This window comes from Sitophilus oryzae, unplaced genomic scaffold (genome assembly GCF_002938485.1).
Source record: "Sitophilus oryzae breed Bouriz unplaced genomic scaffold, Soryzae_2.0 scaffold_684_pilon_pilon, whole genome shotgun sequence".
NCBI lineage: Eukaryota > Metazoa > Arthropoda > Insecta > Coleoptera > Curculionidae > Sitophilus > Sitophilus oryzae.
Genome location: NW_022147289.1, coordinates 2,480,023 through 2,498,206, shown reverse-complemented (window position 1 = coordinate 2,498,206; position 18,184 = coordinate 2,480,023). Strand labels below are relative to the sequence as shown.

At 32.6% G+C, this 18,184-nt stretch overlaps 2 protein-coding genes and 1 long non-coding RNA gene across 3 annotated transcripts; 1 reads left to right on the top strand and 2 right to left on the bottom strand.

Annotated features, from left to right (window-relative positions):
- Positions 1-19: 19 nt before the first annotated feature.
- Positions 20-733, top strand: LOC115888117. Its single transcript, XR_004051219.1, has 3 exons — positions 20-75; positions 198-417; positions 493-733. It is a non-coding gene; the product is annotated as an uncharacterized LOC115888117 (long non-coding RNA).
- LOC115888114 (plancitoxin-1) lies at positions 677-13,015 on the bottom strand. The gene is made up of 6 exons (XM_030907699.1): positions 12,823-13,015; positions 12,486-12,669; positions 12,099-12,330; positions 8,643-8,946; positions 1,959-2,097; positions 677-845 (listed from the first exon to the last, which is right to left on the bottom strand). Exons 1-6 carry the CDS (start codon positions 12,930-12,932, stop codon positions 744-746), a joined length of 1,071 nt encoding a protein of 356 aa, XP_030763559.1. The 5' UTR covers positions 12,933-13,015; the 3' UTR covers positions 677-743.
- Positions 13,016-15,833: 2,818 nt separating this feature from the next.
- On the bottom strand, positions 15,834-17,749 carry LOC115888161 (protein YIPF6). Its single transcript, XM_030907760.1, has 7 exons — positions 17,578-17,749; positions 17,403-17,522; positions 17,263-17,341; positions 17,167-17,209; positions 16,983-17,111; positions 16,766-16,923; positions 15,834-16,467 (listed from the first exon to the last, which is right to left on the bottom strand). The coding sequence occupies exons 1-7, from the start codon at positions 17,596-17,598 to the stop codon at positions 16,346-16,348; spliced, it is 672 nt and encodes a 223-aa protein (XP_030763620.1). The 5' UTR covers positions 17,599-17,749; the 3' UTR covers positions 15,834-16,345.
- Between the last annotated feature and the right edge of the window lie 435 nt (positions 17,750-18,184).

Here is an 18,184-nt window from a genome sequence, read left to right as displayed (position 1 = left end):
AATATTTGGTTGCATAATTTAATACTAATATGTCAAAAAATTAAAGGGATAGTAAAAAATTTACAGTTAAATACGGTCAGTAATTCTCTAAATTCATAAGTTTTATTGATGTTTTGTATGTAAATAAATAATTTCAGATAATAATCAACATTATTTATAATAACTTGTTACGTAATAAAGATTATTTTTTATTTTAGAGTGACATAACCTAGCATAGACAACCTAAGAAAATGGTTTCAGGTATAAAAATTTTCTCCTCCATTTACAAGGTAAGAAATTACTCCTCGGTCAAGCGTAATTTCACAGCTGGGAAAGTGATCTTTAATAAACCAAGATCTCAAAGTTCGGGGTCGGTTCCAGACGTGCCAGGGCTTAGCCAGAATGTTGTAAAAGTTGCAAGCGAACCTGTAGGGCCAGGTAATTGTAGAGAAAATATTTGATTTATAGAATTATTCTAGTGTAGTTGTTGCTATAATCTGGAAACTATTTCAGGTGCTTCAAAAACTTCAGACTACAAGAATCCTGAATATTTCTGTTATGACAAGAACAGTTACTTCGAAGCTGAAGTAGAAATATTGAAATATAGGTGCCCACAACCGTCTGTCTATGAATATTACAAACATACTGAGCCCAAGTAATTAGAAAAAGAGACAGCAATAGAAAGAAATATGTATTTATGTATATTATTTTGTTTATTGAATAAAGGTATGTGATAAAACATTAAAAAGATTTACATTTACATTTTATTTACACTTTTGCACTGCTGTTATGATGTTTTGGTAATCATCTGTTAAAATATTGTTGTTTAGACATGTTGTTCCTCCTCCACGCAAAACCTGTGGTCCCTAAAATTATAATTAACATTCTTAATTCATATATAATGACTATAAATAAACCAATTTTAGTATATAAGATACTCTGCTATTGTAAGAAAATTTAAACTTTGAAAAAAAAATATTGACTATACATACATTATTACATATATGTACTATATTTTTTAAAAATGTTATATTATTTTCTTTTTTCTTCTTGGGAGAACCCAAGCTCTAAGTTTTTGAAAATATAGAAGTAGAAGAAATGAAATAAAAATCATCTGAAGTTTTCAAAATAATTTTAAAATTATGGTAATTTATTATTGTGGTTAAAGAATAAAAAACTATGATAATGAATACAATTCTACAATATAACCAAGCAATATACAGGGTGGCGCCTCGGATACGACGCGGGGGCTCCAAGGAGAACGGTTTTTACAGTTTGTATTGAAATGAAATTTTGTAGGCAAAATATAATTTAAAGTATTTTTTAAAATTACATAGAATTCTACAGCGTGTTCCCGAAAAAAGTTACACTTCAAAGTTGTTTTTTTTTGTAATATATAAATTAATTAATTTTCGGATTCTGGTAAAAAAATAAAAAACACAGCCACCTAGATTTTATAAAATAATACAGATCTACTGACAATAAGTCATAAAAATGAAAATATCTAAGAAATTGTTTTTCTTAGGGGTAAGCAACCCTAATATACTATTTTGAAGAGACACGAATTATCCATTGAATATCGAAATAATATACTGGGTGTTATATTAATTTTGGCTCACCCTGTATCACTTTTCAGATCAAGTTTTTATTTCTATACCGTGTAAATTCCAATTTAGATAGCTTTTACTGAACCTTACGTATGCTTCTCTAATGAAACTTACCTTTATTTTTTTCATAGAATCCAAAAATGAATTAATATATCTTAGTAACTTTTAAGACACCCTGTAGAACTCTATATATTTATAAAATGCTGTAATTTAACTTACATAATATTATGCTCACAAAATTAAATTTCAATACAAATTGTCGTTCCTCCTTGTTGGAGCCTCCGTGTCGTATGAGAGGCGCCACCCTGTATAATCATGCCATTATTGCACTTTCTAATTGAATTTTGTTATATTTTATAAATGATACATTACCGCTCTGTTTATATCTCCTATACAGATCCACTTATTTTTAGAAGTGGTATGGGAGGAAACTGCCCATTTTGAATGGTCAACGGTTGTTTTAAATGACACGTTTGCTTCCGGAATTAAAATAGAAACCACGTTGTTCACCCTAGAGTAGAAAATAAATTACATAAACAATATAACAGCTCAACAATACTTAAATATTAATTCTAAGTTTTTTTTAGTTTCAAGGAAAAATAATTAAAATTAGATGAAAAATTAAGTATCGAATTAATTAGTGTTTAAGTTTGTAGTACGTTGACAACACTATCATATTGTACTAATTAAGTACAATATGATATTTTAAAACTGTTATTTCTAAATAACAGTTCGCAACATTCGTTCGTTTAAAAATAACGGGTACGAAAATAACAGTACAGTCTCCAAAGATCGAAGATCCACAAGTTGTACCAAGCTTGCAACAATTGTTACTTCAAAAAAATAACAGATGTGAAAATAACAGTACATTGATATCTATGTATCACAATGCAAAGTCACACATTACACTGTAAATTTAAACTTTATTTTTAAAATAATAGTAACAGATACAATTGTTATTTAAAAATACCAGTTTTTTCCAGCTGTCCAGCAGTGATATAACAGGATATGGCACTGTTGTAGTTTTTATGAACTGTCTTAGGGTTTCGCGTACAGTACGGTTTCTAGTGATAACTATAGGGGGGGTTATTTTACAACTGTTATTCTTAAATAACAGTTCGCTAATATTGCTACTTCAAAAAAATAACGGAGATATGAAAATAACAGTGCACAATATTGGGATATCGCAACCCCACAGGTTTTGTCCCAACTTACAACAGTTAACTGTTACTTCCAAAAAATAACAAATTTGAAAATAACAGTACCTATAGGTGATGTAACTTTATAATAAGAGCATCAGTTCCAACTGATATTTCAAAATATCAGTTTTACCTACCTCTAATGATAACACAATATATAGTCTGTGAAACGAATAACTTTGAATTTGACAGTTCCCGCGGGCTTTTATAGTGTTAATTTTACCAAAGACATCTAAATAAAAGGAGACGAAACAATTTACATTTTACCGCGATCACGAACCGTGTTGCACAAAAATCGATGATGCCAATTTTAAGTGACCGGTGGTAGATTTCGGCTGATTACGGTTTGAGTTCTAAATGCTATTGTCATTACAAGGTCATTAGACTAAATATTTGTGTAGTTATATTATTTTAATTTAAAAATGATATAGTTTACATGAAATATACATAATATACAGTTAATAAATACAATATATATATATATATATATATATATATATATATATATATATATATATATATATATATATATATACTGCTATACTTTCTTTCTGCTCCATATATATATATATATATATATATATATATATATATACCTATTTATAGTAATAAATAACTTTGATAAACCAAATAAACTATGAACCATACAAATGCAGCAAATGTTTTACAAAATACAAATAATGAATAGATACATAAGATAATGGGTAAAATGTAAAATATATTTTAAATTTTGGTGTTTGAAAATCGATCTAATTTAACAAAACAACATTCAATATCTACTACTTACTATGGCTGAAATCGTATTCCTAGTCAATGTAGATAGTTTTAGTGTTAAGAATAATAATTTAAAAAAAAAACATGATCATCTTTTGACTTAAAGTTTATATTAGTTTATTAATTGCAGTAAACATTATGTGGTGTGAATATTTTATATGTAATTTTTGGATTATATTCGACACTATTTTTTCATATGACACAACACTGATGAAGGCATGATGTTAGCGAAACGTTTTTTTAACCAAAAAAATAATGAAAAACAAATGAAACTTTACTCAGCGTTTTTTGAACCTAAATCCCAAGAAAATAAAAATTTTCAGAATAATTTTATAAAATGACAGCGATAACATTTCATAGCCATCGCTGCAGCCTTTTCTATGATATTGTATTATTTGCAAATATAATTTTCGAACGATGCTTGCAAAATATACATATACATTTGTGAATGCAAATAATAATACATCACTATTAAGTAGATATTGAATGTTTTGTTAAAATTAGATCGATTTTCAAACCCCAAAATTTAAAAATATATTTTACATTTCACCCATTATCTGATGTATCAATTCATTATTTGTATATTGCCTTAAAACATTTGCTGCATTTGTATGGTTCATAAAATATTTGCCAAAGTTATTTATTACTATAAATAGGTATATATATTGTATTTATTAACTGTATATTATGTATATTTCATGTAAACTATATCATTTTAAAATACAAACCAAAATACGAGGAATTATTATGTTTTTCCATGTATTCTACAACATATTTATTAATCCGTAGTATCTAACTAGCGTGACATCATAAATCGCTCCGAGGCTGTTCTATTAGAACGGCATTGGTCTGATATTTAGAAATGTCAAAAGCTGATGACATTTTACTTTTGACAATTGTGTTGATTTTTGTAGAGAGGAAGAACTGTCACTTGTTTTATTATTTTCCTTTTCTATTTCACGAAAGTAAAAAGAGTTACCTATCTGATTCGTTCAGGCACTCAATTTAAAGAATATCAGTAACTTTTTTGATAGAGGAATTTTATATTTACCATGTTGGTAAAAAATAACGGTCAAAATTCAAAGTTATTCATTTTATAGACTATAGCAATGATGGGATAAAGTTGGGATTGTCGATTGTCGCGTCATATTGTACTTTTTAATTAATGTTTACATACAGTACATACCAAATAAACTTTTAGTCATGTGATTAAGCTTGACCGGCACAACGTTGCCCCCTATTATATATTTTCTTTTAATCAAAATATTTTAGAAAACAAAAATAAATTAATTATAAATATAGAAACAGTAGTTATTATTTACATCAACAAAACTCACCTTCTTAAAAGCACTTAAGGGACATAAAGGGCCATTAACTACCGCTTTCCCGTTCAAAATATTCTAATAAAGTTGCAATGAGTTTTTACGGCTATAGCTATCTTGTCTTGTACACTTCGCACTAAAGGAGGTTCTAAAAAGAACAATGTTCGACTGCAAGGTCTGCTAGTAAACGTTTTCAAGCTCAAAGTATCACAACACTATTTATTTAAACCAAAAACTCGTAATGCGAAACTAACGTGTCAAAACGAATGACAATACCGGGAAATAAATAAATAAATGCGGCAACTTGGCATTTTTTACAGCAGGGCTACCACCTGAATACCCAGCGCGAATTTTAAATTCCAGTTAGTCAATACGGCGCCGAATATGACCATGGTTGGGAACAATGAATTTAAAAATCGCACCCTCGATTACGTAACTAAAAGTTTAATTGATATTGTCAAGGTCAAACTGTATTACTGGTTGCATAACTGCATTACTGCTACATAACTGCAACGTGCATTGAGGAACCTGGCGAATACGCCAGAAAGGAAAAGAAAATTACAGAATTCTTTAGAACGTTCCAGAAACACTCGCCAGGGGATATATAAAGGCCCGCGGTTTGGTAGTTGACAGTTGAAGTTTGATAACACCGCGTTTTAAATTGTGAAATACCGTTAGAATAATAGTAGTTGCATAAATTGTGTTGTAAATATAAGTTGTGTGTACAGAGTGAGACAAATAAATTCGTTAAACAAACAATTGGTGTCGGAAGTGCGATTCAAGAGGATTTTAAGAAGAAATTAAGTGGATTGGAAGATTTTTAGACCGAATTAGAGTATTTTTATGGTTGGTACAAGGGAGCAAGCTAAGAAAATGGAGGAAGTAAGCAAGTGGGCGATTTATGGAGAAATTAGAAGAGAAAGGAAGAGGAAAAATTACGACGTCAACAGAACAGGACCGGCTTGAGAACATTTTTTCGAAGATTTGAAAATTCAACGACAACAAGATAAACAAGAAGAACAGGACCGGCTTGAGAAAATGTTGGGTAATTTGGAAATTCGTTTGGAGGAGCGACGTCAGAGAGAAAAGCAAGAAGAACAGGACCGGCTTCAGAAAATTTTAGAAAATCAGGAAATTCGACTTCACAAAAACTTCGAGGATATGAAAAAGGAGCAACAAGCAATGTTGGAAGTACGTTGCCAGGAACAGCAGAACCACTTCCAAAAAGCCGTAGAAGATCTGGAGGAGCGCCTTCAGCAGAAGTTAGAAAGGTTGGAGATGGACCTACAGACGACCAAGGTACAAGTAAGGACACCTGGCGTTCCGGGAACTGCGAACCTTAAGGCCCCGACCTACGATGGATAAACGACCTGGACGATGTACCACCGCCAGTTTGAAGCAGCGGCTGCTGCCAACGGATGGACCGACCACGAGAAAGCAGCGGCACTTGTCATCGCGCTGCGTGGCCCTGACCTGGAACTGCTGCAAACTATTCCTGCAGCCCAACAGCAAGAGTACGAAACCTTGGTTACTGCATTGGATCGAAGATTTGGAGACCAACATCGACGTCAACTTTACCAGGCCCAGACACGCATGCAGAGGTCCGGAGAGAGTCTGTAGGAATTTGAAGCAGACTTATGTCGGCTGGTACACCTAGCGTATCCTGAAGCACCGGAAGGATTTAGGGAGGAACTCGTTGCTCAGTGCTTTATCAGCGGACTAAAAGACAACGAATTACAGAGGGCGCTGCAAATATCCCGATTTTCTACCAGCAGCGAAGCACTGGTCAGGGCGCTGGAAATTGAAACTGCTTTTAGCGCCATCCCTAGACCGAATATAAGATCTGTAACGGTCGAGGAACAGCCCGGAAGTTCTCACATACGTTTGGAGGAGATATTTAGTAAACTATGTGAGTTACTAGTGAACAAGGGTACCAACAACACCCAGACAGAGAACCAGAGAAGATCCCAGGACATAAGGTGCTTTAGATGTGGCAGGAATGGCCACATTAAACGGGATTGCCATCCAGAGAACGTAGGCACCAGGAAAACTAAAATCAGTCAATACTAAGGGGCGAGTATTGACTGGGGAGAACAGAGCCCCCAGGATTTTTTCCATTAGGAGTTTAGGAAGAACCGCTGACAGTTTGGTGATCGACGGGAAAGTCAATGGAAAGGGAATTCGAATGACTGTGGACACTGGCGCTATGGTATCGTTGGTGCGAGCTAATTCAGTGCAAGGGTTGAAGCTGATGCCTCTGAGAAGAAGAGTGTGTTTACGTACAGTTACGGGAGAAATGGCCGTTGTACGGGGAGAGGCTATCGTCGAAGTGAAGTTAGGAAATTTGAAGTTTCAGCATAGTGGCAAATATTGAAGATGACTTCATCTTGGGCATGGATGTGATTCGTCAACATGGATTTTCGTTCGATCACCAGAGAAATATCCTGAATATCGGAAATGAAGAGTTCATGTTATCTCCAGACGAGGGACCGGGAAGAATGGATGTAAGATCAGCGGAAACTGTGATGATACCTGGTAATACCGAGAAGATCGTATTCGGTAAAGTGGAGAAAATCGCTGGGTGCTGTGTTGGACTGGTACAAAGTAGCGACAACAAACAAGATAGGTACTTAGTAGGAAAGTCATTGGTGAACACCGACAAGAATACACCGATCAGAATTGCGAATGTTTTCCCGAATTGTGTCAAGATTCAAAAAGGTGACAAGATAGCCATCTGCGAACCTGTAAGAAGTGTCACCCGATGTGATGAAGTGCCGTCAGCTGTTATACAAATGGCATCCAAAGAAACACTAAACATCTAGAGCAGCCATAGGATCACCTAACATCTGAGGAGAAACGGAAGGCTAAGCAGTTCCTGCTAAAGCATGGCAGTATTTTTGAGAAGAACAACAGTGGAAGAACGGATTTTGTGAACCACCGGATTAATACTGGTCATGCTCAGCCGATTCGACAACGTCCTAGAAGGGTGTCCCTTTCCAAACAACAAGAAATGGAGACAATGGTAGATAAGATGTTAGAAGATGGAGTAATCGAAGAATCATCAAGTCCATGGTCATCCCCTGTTGTTTTAGTGACGAAGAAAGATGGTAGTACACGATTCTGCGTAGACTACAGGAAACTCAACGACATCAAAACCCTCAAAACCCGCGGGAAAATTAAGTGTTGACCCAGACCATAGTTTAGAGTTAATATTCGGTGCCCAGAGACCGCCAGAGAGAGCTTGCCAGAGATTATGGCCAGAGAGATGTATTAGCCACAAATAAAGTTTGTATACTATCTTGTATATGATACCAAAAACTAGAGTGTCTGTAAAATAGCAGCACACGATAGGTAAATAATAATCATATTGAATAATTATTATATTGATAAATGTAACAATAAATGCAGGAAGTTGCTTGAGCTGGAAAGCCGGAAATCTTTTTATATCTTTTTTGGTATGTGGTGTTTTTTTAAATAAACCCTTGCTTGTTGTGTATTAACACACACTGTAATTGTTTTTAATAAAATAACTCGATTAGATTTTCTCAATTTTATACCGTTTTTTTTTCACAATATTTTGAAGTAATCACTTTTGTCACTGAAATTTTAAACATATTAATTTTCTGCTATGCGTTCCAATTTTACCAACTTAATTCTTTGTAAAATAAAATAAACTAATTGGAAACAAAAAATAACAGACACGCATCTATCACTGTCAAGGATCTTGTCGTTGGACAGACTATAGTTAACATCTTACTTACTCAAACGTCTTATCGCACTCAGAAGGGAGCCTGTCAGGCTCATTAGGCCACGTCTCCACGTACAAGTCCGACTCCAACTTTGGCCCTACCAAGTCTGCATACAGGTCTTTATGAAACTTTCCCGATTTAGCGAAAGAAATAAACTCTATTCCCTGACTAGAATTGATGTGGGCTATGTTAAAAAATGGAGAAGTTTCTATGGTTATATTATTGGCTGCCCTGTACAGATCAGGAGTGGAAGTTTTAAAGGTGTCAGGAATGTTCTGGTCATAAATATGAGGCTCGTTGTATTGCAGTTGTAAACCTAAAAGACAGAGATGGTTCAGGAAAATACACAGTGTACAGGGTGGCTCGAATTCGACGCTCATCATTGGGATTTCGGAAACCGTAAGAGATACAGGATCGGTTAAATGGAGGCAAAGTTGCGCAATTTGATGCTAAATAAAATGCCGTATTGCATTTTGAAAAATTCCGAATACTTCCGAATATATTCGAAAAAAAAAACGGAATTTTCAATTTTGTGTTCTATTGTTTCCTGACTTTATTTGTTAAGATGAAAAACTTAAAATGAAAAACACATTTTGGCCACTTTTTCTGCTCTATAACTCTGTGTGATTAAATATTGACTCTGACGTTTCGGCTTCTGGCGACCATCATCAACTTAAGTGTTGTAAATACGGACCTGATTTTTTTTCAATTTAATTAAATCCTTTCATCACTCTTAAAACACTATATATAGTCGCTTTGATATTTGCCGACGTTTCCTACAGAAAATTCCTCCATCACCAGAATATTTTATGCAAAAAATAAATAAAAATGCAATACGGCATTTTATTGAGCGTCAAATTGCGCAATTTTGCCTCCATTTAACCGATCCTGTATCTCTTACGGTTTCCGAAATCCCAATGATGAGCGTCGAATTCGACCCACCCTGTACAGGGTGGATCAAATTGGACGCTTTTAAATGGAAACTGCCTTTTCTATAGGATATAGACAAAAACTAATATGGGAGTCTGGAGGTTAATTTTTATCAGAAACATGATGCTAAAAACCGTGTTTTCCAAAAATGTGCATTTTTAACAAATCGCTGTAACTTTTTTACTATGGAAAAATTTGTATTTGTATGAAAACATTTCCAAAGCACCTTTTTACGTAGAATTTAATGGTTTGAGTATCTTTTTTAAATTAATAATTTAAGAATTATCAACAGAAAAATTGATTTTTTATTTCGGTATATTTTTAATTAATTGAAATTAACTTAAAATTACCTTTCCAAAAATATAGCACACTTGAGATTTTGTAATAGTCCCTTTCGAAATACCGAAGTTTTAAAAGTTCGCCATTTTTAACTAGTAGGCTTTGGACACCTTATTGATGATCTGCCCCTAATGGAACTCGAAAACATATTTTTCCAGCAAGACTAGGCACCGCCTCAGAACTCTGAAGTTATCAGCAAATATTTGCAACCCATTTCGAGAATAATTGAATAGAGGATAGAGCTAACCAAGATCCCAGTCGTTGGCCGCCGAGGCAGCCGGACTTAGCGCCTATGAATTTTTATCATTGCGGAAGAATAAAGGTTCTTATGAAATGTTAATGAATTCCGCGAGAAATGTTCAAAAACGGTCCGGTCTGTCCATAACAAAATGTCATGTCTTGATTTGTTATTTATTTTTATTGTTATTAGATATAGTTTAAATGTGTTGATGTTGTTAAATATAGTTTAAATTGTTATAAAATTCTACATCTCTCATTGTATATATTATTTTCGTTTTAATTGCTGCTCACAGCTAGATTTTTTTTAGATTTTGGCTCTAACTCACTGACGACCAGGTTGCAACGACCTGGCCGTCGGCTGGCCGGATGTATTGCGTTTATAGCTGCGGCCAGATGAACGACCAGTTTCAACAGAGTTGTCAAATCTAACGTTTTTTTACGTTTTATCAATTAGAAAATATTGTTTCAGAAAGAATTAAGTTTCAGAAATGTTAAAATATCCGAGTTAACTAAAAAAGGAAGTTGCTATTCATGAGCTTATTAAATGTTCTAAGAGAAAATAAAATATTTTGCGTTGAATTTGAGGGATTTCATCCGAAAAATTATTAATTTGGAAGAAAACCGGCAACAAGCGGCAGAAAATTATAATATTTTAGTGCAGTCTACTGGTCGCAACGACCAACGGACGGCCAGGACGTTAGTGTGCGCGGTATCATTTGATTTAATGGTTTTAGAGGTAGCAGCTAGTGATGGGAATAATCGAATTATTTTCACCATTGAATAATTAGTCATAATTCATATTTCACAATCGAATTAATTATTCGAATTATTTAGTAGAATTATAAATTTAACCTAAAAATAAATTCGTCCCAGCTATTGCTCGTCTAGGGGCTATTTTAAACAAATCTGAACAATTGAATAATTTATAGTTTTAAATTTAAAAGTGCCGAGTTTATGATTGTTATTGTTATGGCCTTTTATAAACATTTCAATTCCTATTGAAAACCGCTTCTTCTAAAACGATATAAGTATGTCCTTGTTTACGTGCGGTTCGTATTCCTTTTTATTTTACTAGTGGCAATCAATAATTATTTAGATAAAAGAAGAAAATTAATTTTAGTGTTCGGTGAAATTTGGGTGAGATGGAAATGAACCAAATAATAGTAGTATTCTTTCGTTCTGAACGAAATGAAAATTTTCACTTAAACTGATTTATTCCTACGTGGTATAGGAAATAACAATGATTTCTAGATTTTTCTATATCGGATCGTTCCTTTCTTTGTCGATTCCCTTTATAAATCAGTTTAAGTAAAAATTTTCAGTTGGTTCAGAACGAAAGAATACTACTAATTACTAATCTCTGTTACTAATATTCGTCCATAAGAGGTTATGTTTTATGTTCATTTGTAATTCGGTTACCACAGATATAATATAAAATACTACTAATTTTTATCTCGATTATATCGAAAAAGATAATCGAATTAGTTAGTTTTAATTTACTATCGAATTAGTCGAATAATTTAATTCGAATTTCCCCAACACTAGTAGCAGCGGCCTGGCCGGTGCGACCTGGTCGTCAGCGTGTTACAGCCAGCGTCGCGTCGGTCAAAGCCTACTTATTCAAAGTGGGCGAATTTTTAAAAACTCTATATCTCGAAAAGAAATCGAGCAAAATATGTAGTATGCTATATTTTTGGAAAGGTAATTTTAAATTCTTTTGAACTAATTAAAATTATACAGGGTGTTCCATATAAAAAATCAAATTTTTTGTTGACAATTCTTAAATTATTAATTTTAAAAAAATTATACTTAAACCATTAAATTCTACGTAAAAAGGTGCTTTGTAAATGTTTTCACAAAAATAGTGTGTGAGTCAATAAGTGGGCGTTCAATTTGGCCCACTCTGTACACGTATACCTTTATTTTTTTTACTCTATATAATTAAAAAAAATACATTACCCACAGTATTTAAGTGCGTTACATCCGTACTAATACACAGGAAACTTTGACCATAGTGTGTAGCTGTATGAGGGTAATGATAAGACCCAAAAGTAACTGGAAACATCGGAACAGAATGTATCAACCAGAACCCTTGGGTTTCATTTGCAATGACCACTCCCTTGGTATGGCCCATTCTCTCTGATTTACTTCCGTAAGGCGGTTGATCGTTGTAGAGAATGTACAAATAATCCTATTGAACCAAACCAAAAAATATGTGACAAACATTATATCTAAACGTGCTTCCTATCAAATGTCATGTTTTATTATTTTTACTTAAGTTTTATTAATTTCTATACACAAAAGCTACCATACAATAGAAAAAAGGTGTCAAAAGTGTAGTTATACCTTCGAATTACTGCTTGAAAATGGAGATAAAGTATTGGCAATTATAGAGTTCACTTGGTCAATACCAACGTCTGATAATATCCACTTTTCAGCATTATTAGATGTGATATAAGTATAAGCTACACCAGCTCTTACTAAGCTATTAGAATGTGCTGATTGTTTAGGTAGCTTATAAACAACAAACCTAGAATAAATAAATAGTATTACTAAAAACATAATATAAAACAAAATAGTCTAATTTTTAATAAATTTAAAATATAATGTAACTTTGAGATCATGTTCTAAAATATAGTATATTCACATTCAAGTTTACCAAATTAAACAAATTATACTTTACCAATCTACATCGTTATTTTCTTGATCCCTGCACTGAAGCCCATCGGAAATATTTAAAACACAATAAATTAGCATAAGCCACACTAAATAGCAACATTTGATGACAACCATTTTGTCTCAAAAACTAATTATGAATGGTTATTGTTATTAACAAAGTAAAGAATTCAAATTTGCTTTCTACCCACACAAATGATTATTTATCGGCGGTAGTATGATAATTCTCAGACTTCAGTTTGTTGATTTTAAATAGCATGATATACAGTGGTATCAGAAAGGGGACATTGTGGTAAAAAAATAGAAGAAATTATAGCTACAAATATAACTTGTAATATTCTAGAAGTGTAAATGAGATTATAATTTGATCTTCTTAAATATATTAATATTACAGTTCTTTTTTACAATGACAGTATCTTTGATTAAAGTGACCAGATAGTTTGTGTACAAGCGCTTCTTGTTGAAACCAAATCTAAATATTTTTTCATGGCAAATCTATACTAATATATAGAATCCTTAAGTGACTGAATCACTGATTAATCACGATCCTGCTCAAACCACTCAACGTAAGAAGCTCAATTTTGGCATACAGGTTGATTCTAGGATGTAGAGATACGATAAGAAGGGATTTTTCGAAATTCCGGTTCTAAGGGGGTGAGACCACCCCTCAAATATTACAATATTTTTTATTTAAAAAACGGTCAAGTTTCCGAAAAGACACGTAAACACGTATATTTTATTTTATTTTTTTACATATTTTAAGATTTTTAAAAGTGTATACAGGGTGTTTCGAAAAACCTGGTCATTGATTAATCACGATCCTGCTTAAAGCGCTTGAGGTAAAAAGCTGATTTTTGGAAAACGGATTGACTTTAGGGTGTAGAGGTTCGATAAGAAGGGATTTTTCGAAACTCGAATTCTAAGGGGATGAAACCACCCCTCAAATATTAGAATAGTTTTTATTTAAAAACCGGTGAGTTTTTCGGAAAAACTCTTAAAACACGTATATTTTATTTTGATATTTTACATATTTTAAGATTTTTAAAAAATGTATACAGGGTGTTTCATAAAATATGACCATTGAGTAATCACGATTCTGCCTAAACTGCTTGACGTTTAAAGCTGATGTTTGGCAAACGGATTGACTGTGGGGTGTAGAGGTTCGATAAGGAGGGGTTTCTCGAATCTCAAATTCCAAGAGGGTGAAAACGCCCCTCAAATATTACAATATTTGTTATTTAAAAAACGGTTAGTCTTTCGGGAAAACGTTTGGACACGCATAATTTATTTTGTTTTTTACATATTTTGAATTTTTTTAAAAAATCATACAGGGTGTTCCAAAAAGTTGGGTAATTGATTAACCACGATTCTGCTTAAACTGCTTGACGTAAAAAGCTTATTAGATATTTCGAAAGTCAAATTCCAACAAGATGAAACTACCCCTCAAATATTACCAAGTTATATAATAATATCGCCATATTGTTTTTTCTCATGCTGACATAAATGTGAGAAAATTTTATCCAGTTTGTATGTTAATAGAAAATCTTTCTTTGTTTTATCATCACCATTACAAATGATTAATTCGACGCGAACGAAGTCGCGGGTACACGCTAGTTAAGTATAAGCAGTTGATAAAAATAGAAAATGAAAAGTTTTGGTCAGAATTAATAGAAATATGTCGTTCCTATACATGGTTTGTGGGAGGTAAAAAGTGGCGAACAATACAAAATCAACTGGGGAACGATTTATTGTACGACAAACAACCCTATATGCAATTGAAGGGTCAGGGGAAAACTTGATAAACGCCAATTTCTTAATTTTAGGATTTTACAATATTATAGTATGTCTAACTGGTCCCTACAAAATGTAAAAACTATATGTACTCTATACCTGGTGCGTCTCAAAAGTGGCTAACCCCTATAACTTTTTTATTTTTTTAGATAAAAAAACGAGATTTGGTATATTAGTATATGATATATATAGGATTGATTGACGTCATTGACAGGGGCTGATACAGGAATTTATTTTAGGGGGGCAAATAAAAAGTAATGTAGAATATGCTTTTTGGAGCGCCATTTTTGACCAAAAAGCCTAATATTTAACCCAATTTATAGATTTTAGGGGGGGGGGGGTTGACCCCATGGGCCCCCTTTCTGTATCCGCCACTGGTCATTGACGTATTCAATTATTTTGGTCACTTCTTGTTTCACAGGAAATGACTACAACTTTTGATTTTCAAATGTATCAATTATCCTCAGTATTTTTTACTTTGTTCAATAGAAAATGTCACTCTGAATAGAATGACATATTACTTACTACTACATACAACTTTTAACATTTTTGCTTTAAACAAAATCGTATAATTTCAATCTAGAGTGCCATGGCGGTGTTAGAAACACTGAGTTTTAATCAAGGAGCCTAGGAAAAATAGATTTGAGTGTTTAATGTTTTTAGTGTCCTGTCCTGGCCGGTTAAAAGATGCCCAAATCATTTTTTACGAATAATTTGGAACCACACACTTGGTACTCCGAGTCAAATTGTCGGTATGAACCGCATGTTACAATTTCACATAAACCATATGAGAAAATGTCAAAAGTTGGCATATGATATGTCACTCAATTCAGAGTGTCATTTTCTATCAAATTAAGTAAAAAAATACCGAGGGTACCATTTAAAAATCAAAAGTTGCTGTCATTTCCGGTGAAACAGGAAGTGACCAAAAACAATTGAATACGTCAATCAATCCTAATTTATGTCATATACTAACATACCAAATCTCATTTTTTTATCTGAAAAAATAAAAAAGTTATAAGGGTGAGCCACTTTTGAGATGCACCCGGTATATGATATACATATGTATATAGAATACTCGGAAAGAATATGATAACCGTAAGCTGTCCAGTGCGTGTAAAATTAGTAAAACGGCGCTTATCATGTTTTCCCCTGGACCCTTCAATTTCTTTAGCTATTTTAAAGATTATTGTGGATTTTTAGGATGATGAAATAAAACCACAGATCTTTCTTATTGCTTAAATTTAATAAGGACCATAGAGTACTCAACATTAATTTTAGAAATATGTTATATCATAAAACTTATACTTATAGGATGGAATTTATCTTAAATATATTTACAAAAAAACATGACCATCAGTAGCTCTTTCAAGAAAAAATAATTTAATAAAGTTAAACATTATAACAATTTTTTTAAACATTTAGACATAATGGCTTAGTAAATAAAAAGAAGTAATATTAGTAATTGTATGGGCGATATGTTTAACAACCAAAAGGACACTAGGATCGAAAAAAAGACGTCAAGTTACCTTGGAAATGACAAATTGTTGTCTAAGCTAACTCTGACGCTCTTTTTTTCGACCATATGGTATTATAGTTTAAAAGTACAGTCATGACTAGTAATAATAACGTTCAGTGAACAAAAATGCATCACAAACACTTTAAAAAATTAATAAGAATGTTACTTTATCTATCAGTTCTTTTCTTGTCCAAACAATATTTGTTGATTTTTTAACTTGTTAACTTGATGTGGTATGTGATATAACTAACCATGAAATTATGAAATAAAATAGTCCAATAGGATAAACTGCTAAAAGTTTTCGACCAGGTTTTTGACTATCACCCAAGAAAATCATAGATGCTGTAAAAAATTGATTATTAACTTACAAGATTGACTTATAACCCTCGCCAACGTGAACATAGGAAATCCCATGTAAATTTTAAAAATAAATATAAGTTCCTCATTGAATTTTAGAGAAAAAGTTATTTGAAACTTTTTAAACAACTCCACTTAAATACAAATCCACCACTAAGATAGGAAATCCCACACTAATTTGTGTGGGATTTCCTATGTTCAGATCAGTGTTTATTTATTATAACTATTTATAATTTTGAATATAAATTAATTTTAAATAAGTACTTATATTTATCAAACTTACCATATGTAGCCCATGCAAAGCCTGCCATCGATACACCAAATCTTATGAAAAACATTAAATAAGTTTGCTTCACTAATAAAATAATTCTACACGCTATTAATGCAATCGTCGTTGGTAGAAGACAGTAACCCAAAACACAGACACTTTGAAAAAACGATCTAAAATATAAAATGGAGAATATTATATACTGTCAATACATAATTTCTATGAATCTTACATATTTCCACCCAACAATTTTGAATTTAAAGTAACTATCATTGATCCTATCCAAACAATAACAAAAACTTCCGCAAATTCAGGTCCACCTTCGCTAGTGTGATCTGACAAACTAGATCCTTGCAAAACCCTTAAAAAATATCATACAATAAGGCTGATAAAATTTATACATGTAAAGTACTTACATTGCCATAAAGGTACAAAGCATTAATGGTCCCCATAAGTCCCCTAAAACAAGAAAATACTAAGCAAATGCAAAGCAATTAATGGTAAGTACTTACATTCTTTTAATAAAGTCTTCTTCTCCTTAGGAAACAAAACATGTCCAAACTTTATACCTACGGCTTTAACATCTCTCATCTACAAAATCATACATGCTTCGTATATTTATTATACATCATTCAAGGAGCACTAAACTTACAATTGTATCCTTTATGGGTTCATCAAGGGTATTAAAATCTGGTTGTCCTAAATATTGTGCGTTCTTGTTTGTAGGAATATTCATTTCGCCTTCTACATGTCCTCCCACATCATCATACATCTAAAAAATAATGGATTAAAGGAATGTTTATTGTGGATATGTATAAGCAAACCACCTCAAGTCTAGTGTGATCCATTTTTTCGTTGGATTTTGTGAAATCTTAGAGGTTTATGACCATAAATTCAAGCTAAATATATTTTCTTTCAGAAAAACATCGATGTGTACAAAATTCCTCTAATTTTTGACGTCGCTCTATTTACACTGACGTCACCTGTCAAAATTTGTAGGATGTGCGTTGGTAAACAAAATCTCTGCATTATCGTCTAAATATCATGTCAAAACAGTTTTATATTATACCTTTTCGAAGAGCTAGATAAAATATATTTGCAAGTAATTGTTTCTGAATAATTAATTAGGAGGTTATTTATAAACAAACGAGTATATTTATTTGTAAAATAGGACCTATTTTGTAGAAAAAATACGATCGACTTTGATGAGGCATCGAAGAACCGTACATTTTAATGTATGATTTAGGTAACAGATGTCACCACATAGTTTACAGCGTTCTATTATTGATTTGATGTGTAAATTGTGGATGTCGCGACAAGTCATTGTTTGGATTTTAGCGCAATTGCATAGAAAGTTTGAAAAATAATTTCTATTGCAACAAATAAATTAGTGAATGAGTTTTGTGCGTTATTTTTAGAGCATGATATTACACG